Source organism: Caloenas nicobarica, chromosome 14 (genome assembly GCF_036013445.1).
Source record: "Caloenas nicobarica isolate bCalNic1 chromosome 14, bCalNic1.hap1, whole genome shotgun sequence".
In the NCBI taxonomy this organism is placed as follows: Eukaryota; Metazoa; Chordata; class Aves; order Columbiformes; family Columbidae; genus Caloenas; species Caloenas nicobarica.
Window position 1 is genome coordinate 10,024,205 of NC_088258.1, and position 23,009 is coordinate 10,047,213.

The 23,009-nt window shown below is 50.3% G+C and overlaps 1 protein-coding gene across 2 annotated transcripts in view; it reads right to left on the reverse strand.

The window, feature by feature from the left end:
* Positions 1 to 23,009, reverse strand: part of WDR90 (WD repeat domain 90) — a 31,423-nt gene that overhangs the window by 6,277 nt on the left and 2,137 nt on the right. For both annotated transcript variants that reach the window (XM_065645168.1, XM_065645169.1), the window contains exons 6-36: positions 22,054 to 22,177; positions 21,293 to 21,360; positions 21,089 to 21,198; positions 20,158 to 20,445; positions 19,666 to 19,728; positions 19,272 to 19,340; positions 18,490 to 18,600; positions 18,240 to 18,385; positions 17,887 to 17,944; positions 16,340 to 16,458; positions 15,985 to 16,146; positions 15,097 to 15,227; positions 13,927 to 14,043; positions 13,168 to 13,403; positions 12,580 to 12,719; positions 11,915 to 12,045; positions 10,498 to 10,628; positions 9,856 to 10,017; positions 9,443 to 9,571; positions 8,786 to 8,919; positions 8,661 to 8,698; positions 8,067 to 8,186; positions 7,469 to 7,651; positions 6,245 to 6,345; positions 5,210 to 5,312; positions 4,630 to 4,751; positions 4,115 to 4,274; positions 2,465 to 2,655; positions 2,022 to 2,190; positions 1,568 to 1,679; positions 816 to 987 (exon numbers count right to left, since the gene is read on the reverse strand). In XM_065645168.1, coding sequence (XP_065501240.1) covers positions 816 to 987; positions 1,568 to 1,679; positions 2,022 to 2,190; positions 2,465 to 2,655; positions 4,115 to 4,274; positions 4,630 to 4,751; positions 5,210 to 5,312; positions 6,245 to 6,345; positions 7,469 to 7,651; positions 8,067 to 8,186; positions 8,661 to 8,698; positions 8,786 to 8,919; positions 9,443 to 9,571; positions 9,856 to 10,017; positions 10,498 to 10,628; positions 11,915 to 12,045; positions 12,580 to 12,719; positions 13,168 to 13,403; positions 13,927 to 14,043; positions 15,097 to 15,227; positions 15,985 to 16,146; positions 16,340 to 16,458; positions 17,887 to 17,944; positions 18,240 to 18,385; positions 18,490 to 18,600; positions 19,272 to 19,340; positions 19,666 to 19,728; positions 20,158 to 20,445; positions 21,089 to 21,198; positions 21,293 to 21,360; positions 22,054 to 22,177 — 4,100 coding nt within the window. The remainder of the gene's footprint in view (positions 1 to 815; positions 988 to 1,567; positions 1,680 to 2,021; positions 2,191 to 2,464; positions 2,656 to 4,114; positions 4,275 to 4,629; positions 4,752 to 5,209; positions 5,313 to 6,244; positions 6,346 to 7,468; positions 7,652 to 8,066; positions 8,187 to 8,660; positions 8,699 to 8,785; positions 8,920 to 9,442; positions 9,572 to 9,855; positions 10,018 to 10,497; positions 10,629 to 11,914; positions 12,046 to 12,579; positions 12,720 to 13,167; positions 13,404 to 13,926; positions 14,044 to 15,096; positions 15,228 to 15,984; positions 16,147 to 16,339; positions 16,459 to 17,886; positions 17,945 to 18,239; positions 18,386 to 18,489; positions 18,601 to 19,271; positions 19,341 to 19,665; positions 19,729 to 20,157; positions 20,446 to 21,088; positions 21,199 to 21,292; positions 21,361 to 22,053; positions 22,178 to 23,009) is intronic.

Consider the following 23,009-nt stretch of genomic DNA (forward strand, 5'->3'; position numbering starts at 1 on the left):
GTGAGAACAGAGATAGGGAACAGGGGAACAAATGCTACAGCCTAGAGCACATCAGCTCCTCTGCCCTCTCATTTCCCAGGACCTCTCTCATGACATACGCCAGCCAAAATCTGTAAAAGGATGTAAAGGAAGGTGGGGTGCTTTGGTTTTGTCCTCAAATATTGGGCTGACAACTAGGCTTGTAATAGAAAGCAGTAAAGCTAACCCAAAAGCTAGGACCAGGCACTACACAACGTAGTTGTAAGTAAAATACCTTCTCTTCAACCATTTGAAATCTGTTTTCTGTAGCATAGAAATACCCCAAAAGCAACAGCAAAATTCAGAACAGTCATTCTTCATCTGTTTTTTTGTTTGTTTGTTGGGTTTTTTGTTTGTGTGGTTGTGTTGGTGGTGTCGTTGTTGTTGTTTTATGTATTGTAGGCAAAGAAAACATTCTCCCGTATGGATGTCCAGCTAGCAAACTGAAGGCAGGTAGATGTCACAGCAGTCAGGATTTAAGCTTTAGTGACTACAAACGACTTTCTTCTACTCTAACAGAAAGGCCCAAAGCTGCTCCGGGACTGAGGCGGTTACACACCTAAGGCTCGAGCAGGTGAGCTCAGACTTTTTGATGCTGGACTCCCCAGCGTGTCCATTTCTCTCTAGACTCCTCCATGTTGTCCCATCAGCACTAGTGATCCCTGCAGCTCCCTGAGCTCTCCCATGGCCAGAGCAGGGAACACTTCTGCAGCCTGCACATGTGTCCTGGGGCACAGACAGCACACACAGCGCTCGCTGCTCTGCAGGACAAACCACCCCAGCCCAGCCCCTCTGACCTTGTTCTTGTGGCCGCTGATCAGTCGGATGCTCGTGTTCTCCGTCCAGTTGATGTACCACAGCGTTCCTGCCGTGGTGCCCACAATTCCCATTTCTAGAGAGTCATCAAAGGCTGCACTGACTATCGTCCCGTCGAGGGTGATCTCATGTTGTAGCAGGACGGAGCTAGATCTAGAGGAAAGGAGGATGCCAGAAGGATTGGCTCAACTGAGAACAGCCACTTTTGCCTCCTTTAAATGCAATTTTCTAATGAGCCCAGTCAGGTACTTGCAGCTAAACGGTTCAATGAGAGGCTCCTGTAAACTGAACAGTGACTCACCGTTGCATTTACACTGCAACTATACTTTATAAGAAAGAAAGAAAATGGGATGCAATAGCGTGAGAGAAGAAAGAAAGGCAATGTATTTTCACTAATTCTCTTAAAGGAGTTTCTACAAATCACTGATACAAACTTCAGGCATCCATCCATTTCCAGCATTAAGAGTGTTCAGCTACCTGTGGCAAAAACTCAGTTAAAAGATCCAGTCAGAAAGAATCGGTAGTCATGGGATGGAGAGGAAAAGCTAAGGATGAAGAGCAACAGGAGCTGTGTGGTTGCAGGCAGAGCTGATGTCTGTCTGTGAAAATCCACCTCTCAGGTCCTGGGAGCTGCCAGATGAGGGGAAAAGCATCTTAGAGGCATCTCAAGAGCACAGAGTGTTCTTGAGAGGGGCGTGAGTGCAGCGGAGATGCTGGGGTCACAACCTCCTACCTGGCGTCGGGACCTTTCAGCCTCAGCTCCTGCACAGCAGTCACTTCCCACAGGCGGATACGCTTTGTGTTGCTGCCGCTCACCAGCCTGTTGTGCCGACACAGCAGCACACCTGGGAACAAAGGGCACCCGTGAACACCCACCACTCCCAGGCATCACCCAAGGTGTGCTCTGGACAGCCAGGCTACCGATTCATTTGGGCAGGGCAGTAGGGGTCTTTTACAGCCCAATACCCAAGTGTTTTTACAGACTAGAGGTGAACCCCAAAGCTTTGATGAGGAAACCCATGTCACAGATCCATTGCCACCCCATGCATCTTGCATCCGACACGACAAACTGGTTTTCTGAGCACAGCTGAAATCTGGAAGCCTGTAGGCTCATTGCTTTTCTTCCCTAATGAGTTCCCATGGAATTTGGTACAGCCCTGACAGATACCTAGGGCATTTGCACCCACCGATCTCGCCCTCGTCAGCCTCCCATGTCATGAAGCAGCGATTAGTCTCGGTGTCCCACACGCAGATCTGGCCTGAGTTGGTCCCACTATAAAGCAGAGCGTCGGCACCGTAACAGAGAGAGGTCAGCTCCACTGGCCCTAGCACAGCCGGGGACGGGGCCTGATGAACCTGCCGAGCACATGAAACAGAAACGTCAGAGAGAACATGGTGCTTATCTACGTCAAAAAAACCCCAACCCCTCATCCTACCCTCAGTTCATGCAGTTAATGCCTCAAATACAACTGAAAGCCACTCACAGCCAGCCAACATGACCTCACTAAGAGAAATCATCAGCTCTCACAGACTTGTGGAGGTAGAGCCTCCATCGCACTCACCAGGGGCTTGGAAAAAAAGTCAGAGATGCTGAACATAAATTTTAAAAGAAGGTAAAACTGAGGTTTACCCTGAGGTTGACATCAGCTCCCTGCTGCTCCAAGAGCCAAAACATGATGGCTCCCTTCCCCGCACAGGCCAGCTCTCTGTGAGAAAAAGGACTAAAAGCCACATCGTGGACTGGCTCTGAGATACAAGTCGACGACATGAGTTCGTAAGTGTAGGTGTTCCACAGAGCAATGGTTTGATCACTGTAGTCCCCTAGGTAGAATAGGAAAGATAGTAGGAGGGAAGTCAGCAGCCTCAGTGCTTCTTCAGGATGCTCGCAAGCACACATGCTGCACACACGTATCAACCGTGTTGCTCCCTTGTCCAGTTGTTCAGAGACAACCACTGTGAGCACTGTCCCAGGCCTGGACATGGCTCCTTGTGTGCTCAGCAAAAGCTGCACAACATGATGGGCCCTCAGCCAAGCTGAGGACAGATGTAACCAGCCCAATGCTTTGTGCTGGTGGCTGTAGCAAATCCAGCCCTGTGATGTGGTCTGCAGCCAGCATTTGGAGCAGCCAGTGGATGATGTGGTAGGGATTTCAGCAGGCAGAGCAGGTTTTCTGCTGTTTCTACATCCTTAGGAGCTACTGCACACCTCAGTGTATGCCACACACCAGTCCTCCAGTGATACTGTGCACCCAGGGTGAACAACAGTCTTGAAATAAGGAAAGGACGTCACCTTTGCTGAGGTCAAAGCTGAGATGGGACTTGATCTTAATGGAAGATACTGTATCTGGGTAGCAGCAGAAGGCACTGGCCTCAGTGACAGTAAAACAAGCCCAGCTCCTAGACAGCTCCAGAGGACAGTGCCCTCCTGCTGCCTTTCCCAGGCTCCACATGCTCAGTGGAGACATTCAGCTTTTATCTTCTCTGCAGTCCAGACCAGAGCTGTGGGAGGAGAGCTCCCCTCCCATGCTGTCCAAGGAGAGGACAAAGCTCTCTTCCTCTCCAGCAAAGCTTGCTTTTTTTCCAAGGGCAGACTCACCAGCCCACAGAGAGCGTATTGCCTGCTCCACAGGTCCTCTCTCATGCAAAACAACAACTTACTAATTGCATATTTGTCCTTTAAATGTCCCCTGCCTAAACAAAACACACAGCTTAAGCGTCCGTCTTGTGCTGGCATCGCTGCCTGGCAGCAGGCTCACAGTTTGAAGCCTGGCTACTTCTATGCAATTCCACCTAAGCAGCAATAAGAACTCTAGAAGAAGGCTTTTCCCTTTGGATACTATATATAGTAACTGCAAACTATTTACACAGGCTTAGCAAGCACTAGTGAGCCAGGAGAAGAAAGCTGTAACTTCAAGAAAAATGAGCTAGCTGAGGTACTGAGAAATTGCTGAAAGGGAGCTGGGGGAGCCCAGCATTCATACCTGTGGCTGAGACAGACAGGGCGTGTGCTTCCCCTCAGAATACTGCTGGTAGTGCCCTGGAAGCACGCTCAGATGCAAAGAGTACCTCTGCAGATGGTCACTGCCAGGAGGACCCAAGATCACTTGCAGTTTTACCTGCTGCATTATCCATCATCCTGAGGCTACCAAGCAACAGCTTCATATCCACAAGCCTGGCACGTCTCTTGCAGGTATTGCATGCTTAGAGCACCTTCCTCCTGTGAGTTGTCTATTCCAGGGTGTACTCCTGCATGCACACCTGGTGTTACAAGTGTACTCACCTAGGGTAACAAGGAATCTGTCATCCCGAGAGAATGCCATGGCTTGTACTTGTGTCTTGTGATGGAAGAGATTTGCTGTGCAAACCCCATTCTGGATGTTCCAGATACAGATCTGACAGTGGGAGTCTTCGTTCCTCTTTCCTGAGGCAGAGGCAAGAACCTAACAGAACAATATGTTGTCACTGAGACCTTGGTAAGTAATTAGAGAACACTTAATTAATTAGTCTTAGCAACTATTAGTCTCAAATTAGGCTGGCAAAAGGAAAATTCTGTGAGAACAACTATCAGCTGACAGCAGGAGGGAACAGTAGCATCACTCAGGCAGCAGCCTTTACTGTCACACCGAGCCAGCACAACGGACAGCCAGGCTCCAAAACCATTGACTGTGTTTCCATGACCCCAGGTCTCCACAGGCAGAAGAAGGAACGGACAAATGGGATTTTAGCCTGTGACATTCCTTTCACCCAAAGCGACACAGACAAAACCCAGCCTGGGGCAGCAGAAGCTTCTCCTACCCAGGCATCGTGGCTGACGGCGAGTGTAGAGATCTCCTCTGCGTGGCCGAGCCAGTGAGTCTGTGATCCCGAGTGCAGGTCTTCAACCACGATTATGCAGCCACAGGTGTAGGCGAAGAAGCCTAGCAGAGAAGGAGGAGATGGGATGTTTTCATGTAAAGGCTTCACCCACTACAACCTACATCACAATTCAGGAAAATTCTTTTTTTTTCAGCAATATGTAAAAGCTTAGTCTTCAACACAGCTTGTCAGCATCCTTCCCGTCAGGTTGGGCGTGGCATAAAAATCTCACTTCCCTGAACCTGAGCAAAGCAAAGCTGTTGGGCATCACTCCAGCCTGGAGAATGGAGGTGAGATGGCCTGTGCAAGAGCTTTCCCTTCTGCTCTGCCCACTCAACAACTGAAGCCTGAGTCTGCCTGTATCAACTAACGTTTGCCAATAGCAAAGAAGAAGGGTTAGTGGATTTTACCAACGCAAAGAACCCCTGTGTTAAAGCAAAGATCCCAGCCCAAGAGCTAGAAGATCATAACTTGGCTCAGTCCTCACACCTCCCGCCCTTGCAGAGCCTTCCCAGTGTACCTGTGTCCGGGTTCCACACCATATTCCCTCGGCCATTCCCATTGTAGCCGATCACGGCTTTCAGCTTCAAGACCTCACTGCCAGCTGGAGGAGACGAGAAACTCTGCAAGAAAAATAGACACTGGCTTAAAATAAGCTCTAGAAGGATGGCCCAGTCAGGTACACTCGACACGCACGTAAGAAAAAGCATGTGTGCAAGCACACACGTCTTCACACGTGACACGCAAATTCAAGCCAATACTTGCACAACTCAAGTTCAACACATCAGACAAATACTGAAGTGCACACTTACACATACGAAAGAGAAACTGCACCAACAAACCCAGGCACAAATGCTTTCAGCTGGGGCACAAAACAGGCTGGCAGCAACTGCCCAGTGGATGAGCAGCTGCTCATTCTGCTGGGAAAGAGTTCAATGGGTTCTGCTGATTTGGAGATGCAGATATTTCAATAGGAAGACCGTGGGGAGAAAAAAATCACTACCAGGTGGAGGGACAGAGGAGAGAATTGAGGGTGCAAGCTGAATATAGCTTTTCTTCCAGCACCATGAACAGCAGAGCTTAGGAAAAGGTTGAGTGAAGTTTCTGTTTTATTATTGCTCTGTTTGTTAACAGAGCGAGAGCTGTGCCTTGACTATCTTCCCTACACTCCATGGCTTGCCTTCCCCAGCCTGCTCTGCCAACACAGCTGCTCGCAAATATGGGTGCGTGATGAATCACTCCATTGCTCACTCGTCTTCCACTTTCAATAGCACATGCCATTTCCATTTCTTTTGAATAAAAATGTATGCAGATTTACTGAACAGAAAGAGTTGATCACAACTCACTTTTTACTGGTCTGGAAAGAGCTGAATGTAGAGGAGAAAGGGGAACTAATGTTAGAAGTTTCTAATTTAACATCAGGCCCAGGGGTATATTTCACAAATTGCTTTCAAACAGATAACAAAATGGAAACCATATGGAAAATCCACCGATCCCCACCTCAAAACGCCTGTTTGCCACCTGCCCAGAGAACCAGCCCTGGCACAATTCTCACCTGGGGCAGCATCGATGCCTTAAAGCGAGGAGTGAAATGCCGGTAGGAATCAGGGCGGACGGAGCACTGGGACTTGGGACTTTTGGTCTCCTTGCTGGGTTCTGCCACACAAAGAAGAAAATGGTACGGATGGGATGCTGCTCCTGGGAGTGGTTTGGGAGCAGCAGCTGGGCTGGGGCTGACCTTCCGTTCATATCTGTGCATGCATGTGCATACACACACACGCAAGGCAAAAATCAGACTACAGCATCACACATGCTCCTACATGACCAGCCAGAGGAAAAGCTCCAGCTTTCCAGGAGCAAAGGAGGAACATTCATCTCCCCCCATCATCCTGCTCAGCCGCACCACACTGCAAACAGCCTGAGGGCATCCACACTATGTGGCCTGGGCATCGCTGCAAAAGCATAAGCCACACAGTGAGAAAGAGGTTTTCAACGAGAGTGGTGGAGGCGCCGTTTTATGTTCAAGCTTTCCAACACATCCTGCCTGGGGCTGAGTGCTGGCAGCTGCCCGTTTCTGGCAGCTCGCCATGAACTGCTGCAGCTTTGAGGCTGTGCAGCTATTAATAGAGACACTGGGAGCTTTAATTTCAGCTGGGTTTATAGAATGTGCCACTTAGAGATGATATTGGCTCCAAGCTGAAGAGGGGCTTTTGGTGTGCCTAGAAATGGCAGCAGGGAAAGAGCCAGAAAAAAACAAGCAGTCCTGGGGCCAACGTGAGCTTCACTCAGTACTGATTCTTGTGGTAAATCACAACCAAGGGAAGAGCCCCAAGGAACACCTCAGCGCACATCTGGGTCTATCTGTATCATATGAATAATGATCATAGAATCATTTTGGTTGGAAAAGACCCTCAAGATCATCAAGTCTGACCATTAACCTAAAACTGGCACTAAACCATGTCCCTAAGAACCTCATCTACATGTCTTTTAAACACCCCCAGGGATGGTGACTCCACCACTCCCCCAGGCAGCCTCTTCCAACACCTGACAACCCTTTCTGTGAAGAAATTTTTCCTAATATCCAATCTAAAACTCCCCTGGTGTAATTTGAGGTAATTTTCTCTCATCCTGTCGCTTGCTACCTGGGAGAAGAGGCCAACACTCTCCATGCTACAACCTCCCTCTTTATTTTTCAGGGATAGACCAAGCTGCCGTGCAGGCCTGCACACATCGTGCCCCAAAGGAGCCTCTGTAAAAGATGGGAATACACCTGATTTACCGTTTGCTGATTCCTCAGGTGACTTCGAGCTCTCCTGCCGCACTCTGGGCCTCACAACAATAAGCTCCTCGTTCCTGACCGACTCCACCACAAGGACTGAGGCACCTGCATCTCCGTTTACCACCGTCTTGCTGCTGTCTCGCAGACCTGCTTCCTCCTCTTTGTCTGACTCGGAGGAAATACCTGAAGAGAAAAATTAGTGGGAGGACAGAGCCATCCATGTCCTTCAGGACTGCTTCATGTGTGACCGACCCTTCGGTTTCTGGCAGTGTCACTCTCCTGCTCTGTGTAACAGCCCATCTGTTAGGGTGGAGGGCAAAGCAGACATGTCCTCCTGGGTATGTCCAGTGAGGTAGTTGCTATAGCCCTCAGAGCAGCTGTGCCAGCAGCTTAGTCTATGGAGGAGAGCAGAGGATAAAGCAGTGCTGAACCCAAACACCTCTGGCTGGCTTTAGGGAAGGAAAATGCAGACTGGTGTGTCAGTCTGTGGGAAGAGGATCACTGGCAGTAACAGCTCCAAGGATGCTGCTGAATTAGGCAAGGAGTTTTTTGTAAAACAAGATTAATTTTCCCCTTTCCTGCAAGCAGTTCCTCTTACTTTGACGTCCTGCTTGGTGGACAGAGCTGACATCCAAACACGGTGGTGAGGACAACAATGGAAGAGGCACTGTCTGCCGAGGTGTCTCAGATGTGTCCTTTAGCTTCTCAGAGCTTCCTTCTGTGGAAAGAAAAGGGTTTGTGTAACTTCCCTCATCCCTTAAATCCTCTCATCCTCCTGGGTTGATCGATGGTGACACCTCCAGGCTCATTTCTTCAGCTTCCTCTTACAGAGAAGAAGCCACTTCTCTGTCCTTCAAGAAAGGGAGGGACAGATAGAGAGAGGGACAGTGAGGGCAGGGAAAAGACAGAAGAGATGGAGGCAGGGAAAGACAGAAGGCAAAGCTAAAAGACCTACCAGAAAAACCAGAGCGGCTCCGCTCAGAACATCCCCTCCTTGGCAGAGTCCTGCTCAGAGATGCTAGTTAACTCGAGACTGTCCTTGGGGGCTAATTAGCTGGTTGCCCCCCCCACTATGTGACTCCCTGAGGGAAGGAACCAACAACCCCCAACCCCTACGCTCTGCCATGAAGAGCAGCAGTGGAAGAGCTGCCAACCTGCTGGCCAGCACAGCTCACAGGAGGAGGCGACTCACCTGCTCCCGGCAGCAGAGCAGGCTCACAGGAATGAACCCTGGAAACGCAAGAGACGGGCATTACAGCGAGAGGGGACAGGGCAGGGAAGGTGAGGGGAAGGTGCTGCCCCACACGGAGCACTCACCTGCCTGGAGGTGACCTCTCGGCAGGCAGAGCCAGGAAATCCCAGAGGAAGATGGCATCTCCAACGCTGATGACCTGCCGTTGGTCTGGGGTGAAGGCCACCTGCCGCACTGGCTCTGAGTGGCCAATGTACACCTGGGAGAGAACACACCTTGAACTTCTCCATCACCATGCCTGTCTTATCAGCATGGTGGCTACTGCACCCCGTGCCCTGCACTGCCAGTGTCTGCACTCCTCAGCAGAGCCCCTCAGAGGCCAGCACCACTCCTGCAATGCTCAGATCTAGGGTTGATCAACCTGGGACTGACCTTCAGCATGCTGATCTGCAGAAACAAGCAGAAGCTGAAGCCCTCCAAGGCCTCTGAAACCCCGGGTGAGCCATTTTCTTCTCTAGGTGGCTTTGTCCCCGGCAGAGGTAACACCACCTCTGTCCTTCGCAAAGGGTCTCACTTGGTGCTCTGGCAGCCCCAGCCTGTGCTCAGAGCACGGCGTTATTACAGCGTGGGAACAGGGCTGCATTCCTCAGCTGCTGAGCAAACTGGGACTGGGGACACTGGGCCGGGTCCCACAGAGGGCATTTGCTGCTCTCTTCTCCAGGGACACAGAAGTGTTTGATCAGGACAAATCCAACCCCCTTCCCTCCCTCTGTGGGCAGTACCTGGAAGTTGATATCAAAGCCCATCTGATAGTCCCACACTTTGATAACTTTGTCACCAGCAGTGAGCAGGTACCGGCCATCCTCACTCAGCGCCAAGGAAGAACAGGAAAGCTTGTGCACGGGAGACACCTGAGAACAAGAAATGGCACCAGCAGCATTAACTGAGCTAGTTCATATCCTTATTTGTGTTTCAGCAAGAGGACAGGAGTGTGACAGCATGGAAAACAAGGGCAAGATCATGCTCACCCTGAGCATGACCACATCAGGATAACTACATGCCTGGTACTCAAGTGTTTCTTGGAAGCCTGGCAGCTCCAGGATGAGCTCTTCTCTCATCTAGTCTCCCACAGTTACACAAAGTGCCCAGGCCCCACATGGCACAAGATCTCTGCATTCATTTCATGGTGTCCTACCTCTCGCACCAGTCGTCCCGTTTTCACATCAAGCACAAGGATTTTATTGGAAGAAGTGGACACCAGGAGCTCGCCTCGAGGCACTGGAGCAAAGTAGACTCTCACTGCAGAGTCCAAGGCTGTACTGTTCAAATCGAGGACGCTGATGTCCACCCTCAGCAGCTGTGAAACAAAGAGCTACTGAACAAACGTCCTGGAGCAAATACTGCAGAAGGCTCAGGATTGCTCTCGTGGCTCTCCCAGCACAAAGCTACGGAGCCCCCCAGACTCTTCCTGTCCCTTCTAATGAGGGGCTGCAGGCTCCAGGCAATGTCCCTGCTGCCCAGGAGAGCGGCTCACAGAGAGGAATTGGAGCTGACAGTTTACACAAAACTTCTCCGAATTATCTTTCTAGAGGGGAATGAAGCCAGAGAAGAAGAAACCTTGACTTCTGTTGTTTCTATCACACAGAACGGAAAATAAACCTCATTGTAAGCATCCTGAACAAGCGTCTGCTGTGCAGGGAAGGACCCTCTCCAACACTGCTGGAGCCCAAGGCCCTTGAGCTATCTCAGCTGACACAGACAATGGAAATTTCCCCTGTGGCACGTGCTCCCCTCCCTCCCCACCTTCCTCCAGGAATACAGAGAGCCCAGTGGGTACCTCATCTAGTGAGCAGGCCTCCATCATGGTCACCACGTACTTGGAGGGACCCACAAAGGCCAAGAGACGGCTGTCCCTGCTGACCACCAAAGCGTCCGGACTGCTCCCAGCATCCCGGGCCACCACATTGCCTGAGGGCCACAGTAAAAGAGAAAGTGAAAAGAGAAGCAAAGCCCAGGCTGCAGCCAGCTCACTCTGTGATGGTGCTGCTGACCCATAGCTGCAGCTTCTCCTGCCTCTGAATCAGCCTTGGGTTCATGTTCTGCCTTGAGAAACAAGCAACCTCTGTTGTAGAAGATGCTACAAATTTTACCTGCAACACCCAAAGTGTGCAGTGAACCACCTCAAAGACAAGGTCTAGATACACGGCTTGTCACCTGACTGAACGTGCAGTGTTTTCAAGGACAGCAGAACAAGGGAATAAAATTGATTTTAGTGTTTATTTTTTAACATTACAAGAAGCCGTGACAAGGCGCTATGGATGTGAGATCTCAGCTGCAGCCTCAGTGTCTGAACCCTGCACAGAGTGAACTCAGTGCCAGACTCCGCTGTGCTGATGTCAGTCCGGTGGGCAGACAGACCCAAAGGTCTAAAAACCACAGAAATCAGAGCAATTCTCTATTTATTCCAATATCAAAATTCCACTGTTCTGTCCCCGGAATGTGGCCAGGCAGCAAACAGAGGTTCAGAGTAAAGTCAAAATGTGATGATCCAGCTGCATCACTGACATCAAACTTGGGGGATTTTGGACAAATTCCCTGTTCTCTCCGAGTCCCTATTCCTTGTCCACCTACTTCAACTGCACATTTCTTGGGGCAGGATCCTCCTCTTCGTACAACATTGCACAACAGAGCCCCCTTTCCCTGCCCACACTTGTGCTGCCACAGCTCACTTCAAAAGTGTGCATTCAACATGACATTAATGTTTCTGAACTGCCTTGCCCACGCGCTGCTTCTCCTGCCTGCAGCTTTCCACCTTCTCCACTCAGCAGCATCGCTCTTTGCACAGCTGTGCTGCCAGCAGGACCAGGAAAAGGATCCCGTTTAAACAAATTTAAACCGCACATACACAAAATGGAAAGAGTCAGGGCTTGGGCATGAATAAGTAAGAAGACTCCACCCTTGTGTTACTTCTAAGCAATGCACTGTTGAACCCAGACCTGACAGGGCAGGTCTTTGTGATTCCAGCCTATTCATGAAATCAAAACACCAAGCAAGCTGAGAGCATTTGAACGTGCAGGGAATGGCTGGCAGCTGCTAGAGGTTTGCTCACACATACAGTACAAACACAAATGACACAGCTGAGAAGGTTCATCAGAAAATATCTCTGAGTAGGCTGAGTCTGGTCTGGCTTTGGTGTTAACATGTCTATGCCAGCAGAAGAAGAAGAAAGGTGACCCAGAACCCCAAAGTCTTACCCAGGACTCTCAGGACATGGCTCTTCTGCACCATACCATTGTAAAGAGCCAGAGTTCCCTGCAAACAGGAGCTGAACATGAAATTTCCATCTGGAGAGAAGGTCAGTCCAATTATCACAGTGCGGTGCTGCCTGAAAGAAGGCAGAAAACACAAAAAACTGGAGGAGAACAAACAAACAAGACCCCAGAAAACAGTAGCAACATGAATAACCCAGGGGAGCAAAATCAGAGACAGGCAGAGGACCCCATGGTGCTCAGGCCTGCAACAACCCAGGACAATCAACACTCTATTGTTTGGGAAACCAAGCAGCAGGCACAGCAGTCCAGCTGTCCCTGCATGGGATGTGCTCCCTCTCCCTTTGGAGCATCCTCAGCTTCCCAGGCCGAGGCTCACAAGGGCTCCCTGTTCAGCTGCTCTCTAAGACAAGCCATTTCCCACTGTTGGCCAACTGTCCACCAGGAAGTCATGAAGAAAGTCCTCACAAACATTGCAGGTTGGATTTTACCACCCAGAGCTGTGACACAGCAGCTCTCTCCACCTGAAAACCACTTAGCTGGGATGGAAGTATTGTCGAGCGCACAAAAAGCGCTTTTCCCACCTCCACAATTATAGCTGCGGTTAGACCCATACGCGCCCCAGTGCAGCTCCCACTGCCAGCACTCACTTGTGCTCCACCAGCAGATCGGAGTCGGCCAGGCTGAAGGTCCGCACCATCCCGCTGTCAAAGCCACATGCCAGGATCTGCTGGGTGGGATGAAAGGCCACGGCACACGGCATCTCCTCTGCAGCCGTGAAGTCGTACAGCTGCAGGGAGGGACACGCAGAAGGCCCAAAGCTGGGTAAAGCTGTACCTGGCAGCCGTACCCACCACAAAAACAGCCTCAGACCTTCACCGTGAGCATGTCCCATGGCAGAAGTCTCACCCTACCTGGATGGACCTAAAGCCCGGTGAAGTCCCAGATCTTTGGGCATTTCGATAAAGCCCTTGGGTATTACGTTTAGTGTTAAAAAGCAATATTCAAAAGATGGAGGAAAATATTTTTGTTTAACAGTACATTCAGAAACTCAGGCCAAACTATGTACTAAGCTAAAACTCCATACTCCAGAAGGATTTTTTGCCCATGGTACCCCCCATGCTTCAGGAAGGACATTTAAGGACTATTAAACCATGGAGCTTTGATAACTAGACTAAACAGAGGCTAAACAGACTATTAATAAATGCGAGACACCTACTGACTCTCGTCTCACCCACCTGCTGCATGGAGGTGAGGTCCCAGACTCGGATGGTGCTGTCCTGAGACACCGTTGCCATCTGATTCCAAATCCCCTCCACCGAGAATGCCAAAACAGAGTCCTCGTGAGAGCGCATGAGGGTGTTATAGTCCCGGGACTGGATATCCAGGTATCCCAGATTCCCAGCAGCGGTTGTGCACAAGACTTTGCGGCTGTCCCGGCTGATGCAGACAGAACTCACCGGAGCCTCGTGCTCTGGGGAAAGACACAGGAGTCAGCAAATCCCCCTGGAAAAAGTGCAGCAGCAGCAGGAGCACAGCTACTGAACCAGATTCACATTTAAGAAAGTGATGAACATCCCACATGACCTCAGGATTGAATGTTTGCAAGTTTGCAAGACAAATGAGTCTCTGCCCTTTCTAGAAGTCCCCAGGCTCTGCTGTTTTGGCAGTTGTTTCAAAAAGAGAGAACTGCTCAACTTCTCCACTAATTTTTCATGGACAGAAGAGCTATGGGTATCAGTGCACAGAAATCAATACCGAGTACCTGCTCTCACCCCCAAGATCTTGCCTTTCTCCTACAGGGTACAAGAATGAACATGAATAATTGTTGTTGAAGTAAAAGACTTCCAAGCCAGCCACCTGTAGAGATGGCAGCCACAAAGGATGCCCTCGTTCATGAGAACTGCTTGAGAAGACACGGCAGCAGAGCTCTGGCTTCCCAGCAGCCGGCTGAGGGAGATGTAGAGCTCAGAAGTACCGGTCCCAGCTCTACTCACCTGCCTCCAAGACAACGGCTGAGAAGTCCAGTGGCCACAGCCGCAGGTAGCCGTCTTCTGAACCCGTGGCACAGAAGGCTGAAGAGAGGCTGATACTGTTTATAGCAATCCCAGGGCCTGAAAACCCAAAAAACAACAGTACCTTGTACACTTGAAACAAGAAAACTCAAACTGAGGGTTGCCCAGCCAGACAGCCAAGTCCAGTTGTCCACCCACACCAGCAGCTGAAGTCTCAGAACTCAACACATGTTCAATTCCCGTCCCTTTCCAGCACCCCTCTTTATCATTGTGCAACTCTCGCAAGGCACAGAAAATTCTTACCACTTGTTAAACCCTGCCGTATTTTTGCCTTGAACAGGATCTTGTGGCAAGGGATGTCTTAGATTAACCGCCTGAGATACAAAACCCTTTCATTTCCGTGTCTCAAATCCTCTCTGCAGCGTAGTGACATGGGAGAGAGAACACAGATCTACAGAAACTGGCAGTTTTTTATTTAGGTTTTTTTGATCTATTGGTCAAAGCTCTGGCATTGGCCAGCACTGCTGCCAGGAAGACACCCAAGGACATCATTTAATCTCCTCTTGGGCATTTTCTTGCCCATGAAGTGAGAACCAGAGTTACAAACCTCTCAAAGGGGCATGCCCTAGATTAATTAGCTCAATTTGCCAAAGCAAACTATGCACTAAGCTTTAAGATATCAGAGCAATCAAACTTGAAAGTGAATTCTTCCTGCTGTTAAAATTAATGGAAGAGCTGAAAGCTGTACTACTTAACATTCAGCAGCAAAGACTTCCCAAACACTCTGCGCAGGCTGAATAATGAAAAAATCTCCAAATTCATCTTTTTCATTGGTCTGTTCGGCTTTTTCCATCTCTACATTAAGATTCCCATCAGCAAATGAAGACCTTGTTTCATGTTTCTAAAAGCAGTGTTTCTCTGAAAGTGCAATCAGCATTTAGAAAGCTAAAATTCTTTCTTAAAATGATACTTTGCTGTACTAAGGAAGACTATTTGCAGTACTTAAGAGGCAAATAGCTAGCAAAGATTTAAGCAGCCCCAAATAACCCTTTGCAGTAGGCAAATAGCTGGTTTATTTTACCGGAGATTTGTCTGAATTAATTTCTGACGCTGATGATGGCATAGGTGCTCCCTGCCTGCAGATGCTCCTACCTGTGCCGCTGCCTGCCTGGTCCTGCCGCGGGCAGCCCCGGGGCTGCGCGGGCAGGAGCCGCCGCGCGCTGCGCACACAGATGTTCTTGTAGTCCACCTCCAGGACGTGGCCGCTCCTGCTGCAGACGAAGCTGTGAAGCAGATGGAGCCCTGAGCTGGCACCCCGGGGTGAAGAGTAACCGTGCCGGCGTGGTGAGGAAAAACTCAGCTGGGTTTACCCGTTAAACTGTTTGCCTGATGAGAAGCAATTCTGGTTCATAGTAACCTAACAGGTCAATGAGGTGTCCAAGGGCACCTTTCCCTGCGCTGCCCTACAAATCTACAAGTCAGAGCTTCCTATTTTATTTCTTGCCCCTTTGAAACATTAATTAGCAGAAGAGCTAAAAGCTCGGCACAGACTTCAGAAAGGAACCTCTCTCTGCCACAGGACACAGCCCGGGGGATGGCAAGGCCAGCAGAGCCGACAGATCTGCCTTTATGGAACAGTATGTGGGATCAACAAAGGTCTAGCTTTGGTGATTAAAATAAAACAACAAAAAAAGCATGTATCTGTCTCTATACAAGAGGATATGTACCATACTCCTCCCACTGCCAACAGAAGCTAACCACAAGCCTCAGGTTGGGGACATTCACTAAATATGACAAAACATCAATGCAGCAAGAGAAAAAACCCATTTCTTGGGCTATTCTGCAAGCAGCTGAGCCTCTTTTGGGAAACGAAGCGTGCAGAGGAGAAAGGCCCTCCCAGCTCCAGAAGGCACTTGTATTTTGCAGGGAAAACCCAAACAAAATGCCATGCTCCTGCAGAGGACAGAGGAGGGGGCAGGAAGATGCTAAAGGCAGCCAAGAGCTGCAGACGGGTGACGGTGGAGCCCAGCAGCCCCTTACAGCGTGCGGTCCTCTGGCTCCCGCTCGGCCACGTGTCCCTCCTCAAAGGCCAGGTCGCTGAACTCCAGGGAATGGTACTCGCCCAGATCGAGAGGACATGAGCGCAGCACTCCATTCCGCACTCGCCACAGCCTGACGTTGTCTCGGCCGCACGACACCATCCTGTCCCGGGGGACACCGTGTGAGGACCAGGGCAGGACTCTCCAAGCCCCTGGTGAAAGGTCAGTGCCCAAAGGGCCACCAGCCCACAGCAAGAACCGAGAATAGCAATGGCAACCAGATGGCTGCAGTGCCACCATTCCCCCCATAGCTGGGCCAGAACCAAAGCTTTTGATTTATTTTCTTTGCATGCTACCTGGTATCATCAAAAAAAGCGATCTTCAAGGCCTGGATGTCCACATCTGTGTGTGCTTTGGCCAGCATGGCCACCTCTCCGCCACAGGTCACCTGAGCAGTGTTCCACACCACCACCATCTGAAGCAAGAAGATACCATGGCAGAGCTGCTCAAACGTGGAAACCTTGGCAACAAAAGGGCTTTTCATCACAGCAGCTGACCAGCTGCACGAACGGGAGCCTGCTCCGGAGCTGGGCACACAAAGTATTGATAACAGAATTGAAGCAGACAAAAAAAAAACCCTCTCTCACACAGAGGGTTTAGGACAGTCCAACAGCTTTGCAAAGCTTAATGGCAATGTATTTATCTGGCATCCATAATTATAGGTTCTAAATCTCAGAGCTGCCTGGCAACAGGGTTCAGACTTGGAAAGAAAATCCACAGAGGAGTGGGAACTCCGTCTGCCAAGATACAAGAGCTGTACTGGGGCTGAGCTGGTCTGTGAGAGCTGGAGGTAGCACGTGTTCAGCTGCACTGGCTCTCACAGCACCTTCCCCAAAGGAAAAGGGGACATGGGTGAAGAAATGAAGGCAATTTGATGTTCTGCATTTCAGAACGGTGTTAAAAACAGACCCAGCGTCACTTCAAAGGCCAGGACAGGCTCGCCCTGGGAGAGATGCTCATAGCCAGCCCCCTAGGAGCCATCTCAGCATCTCCACCTGGATCATGGACCGCTGCCATGTGTTGGGGAAAAGAAACAGAGTGCCGTTTGCTTTTTTCCTGCAGGTGGCACGCAGTTAGCGACAGCACAGCTAATTGCTGGGGGTTGTCAATAAGGGATCAGTGGATGAAAACTGATAAAGCAACCCCCCCCAGGCCCATGAAACAATTTTATTTTTGACTGCTACACGTGGGATCTGCGTCATCCCCTAGCTACATCGGTGGGTGGCAGCTTCAGTCCCCAGCATGCAATGCCTGTGATGCTCAGAACTGAAAGGTTAAATCTCACATCTCACCCTAAATGCTATAAAAAAAGGAATTTTTGGCTCCAGTCAGTGCTGAACCTCCCATTTCAATTCTCATTCTTTCACTACATGCTTGCAAGCCTTCCAGCTCAAAATGCCACACAAACACGTCACCCTCAGCCTGGTGGGCCTGAACGGCTGTGGAGGTGGGTGGCAACACTGCCCGTGAACCTGTGGCGATCCCCACAAGGCGCAGGCAGAATCACAGGGCCACCTTCGTCACCTGGCAGGGACCACACCAGGGACAGAAATAGCCGCAAACTTTCAGCCGAGCACACGTCTCATGCCATTTCCAAAACAATTTGTTTGCTTGCAGCCAAGGACCGTGCATGCAGACACTCACAAGCATCGGGTAGAAGGGACGTACTTTCTAAGCAGCTAATGAGAAAGGGATCTCCCTCTGAGTACAGTGAAGAATGTGTCTAAGAAAGCCCAGAGCACAGGTTTGTCTGCAAAAAACCTGTGTAATCTGGAGAACAACCACCTCATGTTACTTGTTCGCGGGGAAAGGAAAACTCCAAAACCCAGGTTTCAGTTCTCACCGTTTTGCCGTGCCCATCCTTTCCGACACCACACAGAACTGTTCCGCTGTAGGAAAAGCTGCAAGAGGCCACATGGTGAAAAGCAGCTCCTTCTACCCCAAGTGCATCTCAGTGGCGAATAAAAGGAGACAAGATCAGGGTATGGGGAGACAGCAAGACCTGAGGGATAAGCTCGGGAGGGAGCTGACAGCGAATCGGCTGTTCTGGGCCAGCTGCCAGCAGGTCTTGGTGATAAACACGAATGGCTAAAGGAGAGCTGCAATTCACCCTTAGTTTATCATGCACTAGCAGCACAGAAAAGCTGCAACACTGAGCCCAGCTGAACACATCCCTGCACCCAGACCGAAACCCACCTCAGGGACAAGAGGGAGCGGACGTGGCTTTTAAACACCGAGAGGCAGGTGCCTGTCGGGAAGTCCCAGACACGCACTACACTCAGGGGACCACCCTGCGCGGAAGCCAGCAAGGTGCTGCTCCCGTTGAAGGCCAGTGCCGACACCTGCGGGAAGCACTGCGTTAGAGACTCTCGAGCTGGGACCAGGGGTATTCCTGGGGTACAAGGACAGTATTGCTGTACAGCTGCATAAAGAGAGTTACGCTCACCTTATCCGTGTGTCCAATGAAGAACCTCTGCTCTCCGGTCTGGATCTGCAGGGTGACTATAACGGCATGGCAGGGGTAGACGACTGCAGAGTTATTCCGAGTCCACAGCGCCTGCACGACCGAGACAAGAGCGAGAGGGCTACAGATCCTCCAGAGATGCCCCAGGTCCTATGCTGGACCTGCAGAGATTTCTTCCACAGGAGATCTGCTGCATGTGTACAGGTGAGAGGATGTTCTTCCATACAAGTATTCTTCTAACTTGCAAAGGAAAACTAAGAGCCCCACAGACATGCTACTCAATTCAGTGGATTTACCGTACCAGTCGTCTCTACTACATAAACAGCAGACACAAGGAAAATCATTTTTTGGGCAGAACCTTGAACTGGCTGAACCAAAATAACCTTTTCTTCACCATAACACAGACGGCAAGCTGGGCTCCTGCAAGGCACAGTGCCCCACGGAAACAATCCAAACCACAGCTCTTCCTTTCCAGACTCCTACAAAGTGGCTCTAATTTTAACATATTAAAATGCAGAAGCCATGAGATCTAAAAGGCCCCCATAATTTCTAATTCATCACCACAACAGTAGAAGACCTGTGCACAAATATAAGCTCGTGTCCATCTGCTTCAGGGCCATTTTCCCCATCAAAAAGTGCAGGAAGGATGGCTCTCAGCTGTCTTTTATGATTTAAAAAAAAAAAAAAAAATATATATATATATATATATATATATATCAATCTGTGATTACACATATACTCCCCAAACTGTCCGAGCTACTGACCCATTTGGTGCTGCAGCCTCCAAAGCCAATAATTGTTCTCAGCTTCAGGATGGGATCTGGTAAGAGCCTCTGGAAAAAACAAACAAACAACAGCACTGTTGCACTTATGACGGGACTGAGGTCCCCCATCCCTATTGCTCCTTTCGCTCTAAAGCACAGAGGCAGCTTTGAGTTCTCCCTTTTAGAGGGGATGACTTGAAAGTATTTAACCCGGCAGAACTCAAATCTGGAAAGAAGGAGGAGCTGGGATTGCCCAGCACTAAGCAGCTCACCCACCCAGGCTGGAGGTTCCAGCCAGCCCTTCCCAGCACGCTCGCCATGCCCAGAGAGCCAGTGGCTGCTGCCGGCAGGGCTGCCCTGTCCCCTCACCCCGTGGGCAGGGCTGGCCTCTTACCCTGCGGACAGGGACTCTCCTGCCGGCCAGCACGCCTGGTCCAGGGCCCTTCCTGTATATGCTCTGAGCAAATTAATAAACATACATTATTGGCTTAAGGTCAGGGCATTCAAACACAGGGTCCCTCTTTCAAGGCAAAGGGGCCTATAAGAAATATGGGGACAGACTTTTTAGCAGGGTCTGTTGTAATAGGACAAGGGGTGATGGTTTTAAACTAAGAGAGGGGAGATTCAGGCCAGACATGAGGAAGAAATTTTCTACACTGAGGGTGGTGAAACACTGGCCCAGGTTGCCCAGAGAGATGGCGGATGCCCCATCCCTGGAGACATCCCAGGCTGGGCTGGACGGGGCTCTCAGCAACCTGGTCTGGGTGAAGATGTCCCTGCTCATGGCAGGGATTGGACTAGATGAGCTTTGAAGGTCCCTTCAACTCAAACTATTCTATGATTCTAAGATACTAGTGGGAAGGAGAACACCTCTCACAAGCATCACCTGTAAACGTCCCAAAGCCACCTTGGGGCTGCTGTGACTCCTCAGTGCTTCACCGACCTCCTCTGAGCTGGCATGCATGGCTTGGACAGTTCGCTCGCTCCTCTGGTGAGCATACACATGGATGCCACCATCACTGACTGCCTGTGACTGCCCAGTGTCACCCACACTGTATGGTCTCTGGTTCTTCTCTAGCTCCTGGTCCACAGCAGGCCCAGCTCTTGGAGGCCCTGGGGCTGTCAGATGAACCTCAGGGATGCTTTTTGTAATTACAGGACACCGACGCAGCATCTGAGAAAGAGCAAAGACCCAGACAGAGATCAGCCTTCCACCCACTGCAAAGGCAGACGGGAGACACTCATGTCACTCCTGAGTGACTCTTTGCAGCAACACAAACAAGGACAGAGCAACATGGAAGGAGAGCAACCCTGTCAGTACCTAAACTTAGCTGTGGCCCAGCCAGTCTCCCTGTGCTCCCAGTGTTGTCCGTGCACAGTTCATCTCCTCCAGACAGCAAAGCAAACCAGCGATGAGGGCAACCGCCTGCAATCGGGACCCCACACACCGCTCTGCTCCCTAAGTGCACCTGATCAAGTTCTTTAGTCTCCAGTCCTCATTTCCTATCTATAATTTGAAGATACAACTATTTGCTGCCTCAGTCTGAGACAGGGAGGATAGATGCCTGGAGATTACAAAGTGCTTGGCATTTATCTTGTCTCTGCGCTACACCAGACTGAACCACTCAGTCATTAACGGCAGGGCTGCGGCCAAAAGACCGTGCCCAGATCGGGGGTCTGCCCTGCCTGGATCAACTGTGAATGACAACAAGCAGCTCCTGTGTCCTAAATAAAGGAACTCAAAGACAAGATGGGGGGAGAAAATTCCATGGGAGGCAGAAGGGAAGAAGTTCCAGCCTCCTCCACAGGGCACTTACAGCTTTGGGACTGGTTATCTGATGGACGAGGGACAGTCGGTCACGGACTGCTTTGGTGAGCATCACCAACTGGGGCGGCTGGTGGACAGAGTCCTCCGAGACTTGGTCACCTGGGTGACAGAAGGAGCAAGCTGGGCTCTTTTGGAAACCCCAGGCATCCACCTGGGACGGCACAGCCTGGGCTGCTCCCCCCAGCCTTCCCACCTGCCACAGGACCCGAACAGCTCTTCTGGATGGAATCATACAGCAGCTTGGACCCTTCGGGTGGGAACCTGAGCAAAATCAGAGGAAGGTGCCGTGTTATCGAGATGCTGCACCGGCACCTGGGAAGCCGACGCAATAACTCACTGCCTGGCATAAAAGCCTCTTCACTGTCTCCTGTAAGATTCCCCCTCCTCCCCCAAATGCAGGGATACTAAAGCATCTCCCAGGTCTGATCTGGTCATTACTTTCTGGGGGTTAACTTGGCACTGCGTGCTTCAGACAACACTGCTAAGCTGACAACAGGGATGAGCTGCAACTTATGACTGTCACAGTTCTCTGGCAAAACCCTCACCACTGTTGGGAGCCCAGTAGTGATGCTGAGGAAGGTTTACTTACATCTGCCCCAGACGAGGTCTTACGGCTCAGCAGCCCCTCTCAGACTGCTCTTTAACTAGCAAGAGGCTGAAGTGCTCCTAGAAAGAGCCACGGGAGCAATCCCAGCAAGAGAGGACTGGTGTTAATGCCAGGCAAAGGAGTGCTCTACAGCCTTTTTCCTGCTTCAAAACATCACTGATCAGCAGTTAAGCTTAGACCAGGATAGATGTGTTAACAACACCTAAATGCTGGAGCTGGGATGACCAAAATGTCTCCACTCAGACCCCAGGTTTGTCTGGATCTGTCATCCCCGTCCTGCCTTCCCCCAAAGCATGGGGAGGTCTCAGAGCTGTGGCGGGTTCCAGCGCAGCTGGGAGCAGCCGTACCTGATGTAGTCGTAGAGGTCGTGCCACTTCCCTCCCTTTGGCACAGGGAAAGCCATTTCCCGCGGCATGGGAGCGATCCCGTGGCAGGCCAGGTCAGCTTGCCGGGCCTCGGAGAAGGTCACACCTGGCAGCACAGGGACAGATAAAGAGAGTGAGTTCTCCAGCACCCATGGAGCTGGTACATGGGCACAAAGCACTTCCTTCCTCAAGAACACCTGAAAAACAAAGATTACAACCCCGTGGTCTGTGACAAACTAACACGCCTTTGCACAGGAACATTCCTGAAACTCTCGACCTCCAAAAATGGCCCAAGAGCATAGACCCTTGGTATGAAGTTATAAATCCCCCAGGCCTAAGATTCACTTAGTTTTCTGTTCAGTGATTCAGCACTTTCACATGATTGGTGTTAAGGCTCTGTTCTCATTTTCTTGCCTTCCTTCCTTCATGCATTTGTAACTTCATGAAAGTCTTCATGTAACAAATCTCAGGAATCTGAAAGCAGCATCTGTAACTTCCTCCTCACTGATGCTTTCAAGCAGGCCAGTCAGTTCAGGCAGATTTCCAGCACAAAAAAAGAAACGCAGGAACAGAGGTTTTGACCAAAGTGCCTCCGCTGCACTTGGCAAGTGGATAAAAAAAGTAGCTTGGAAGATTCCTGAGACAAAAAATAACCCCACAGGCAGATAAAAGCACAAGGCCTCAGAGAAATGAGGCTTGGTAATACCCTTACTTTTCCCTCCTTAAAAAAAATTGTAACCTTGGCATGATATTTAACCTTGCTCTTATCATGCTCTTCTACAGTTGGAAAATAAGACGACACTTTCCTCCAGAGGTCAGGAGGTTGTATTCACCAGCACATTTGGAAACTTAACATTGTACCAAGTACTTCGCCCTTTCTGCTTCATACCCTACTGCTGCAGTAACAGCAAACTAGTGATGGTGTTACGTCTGCAAAA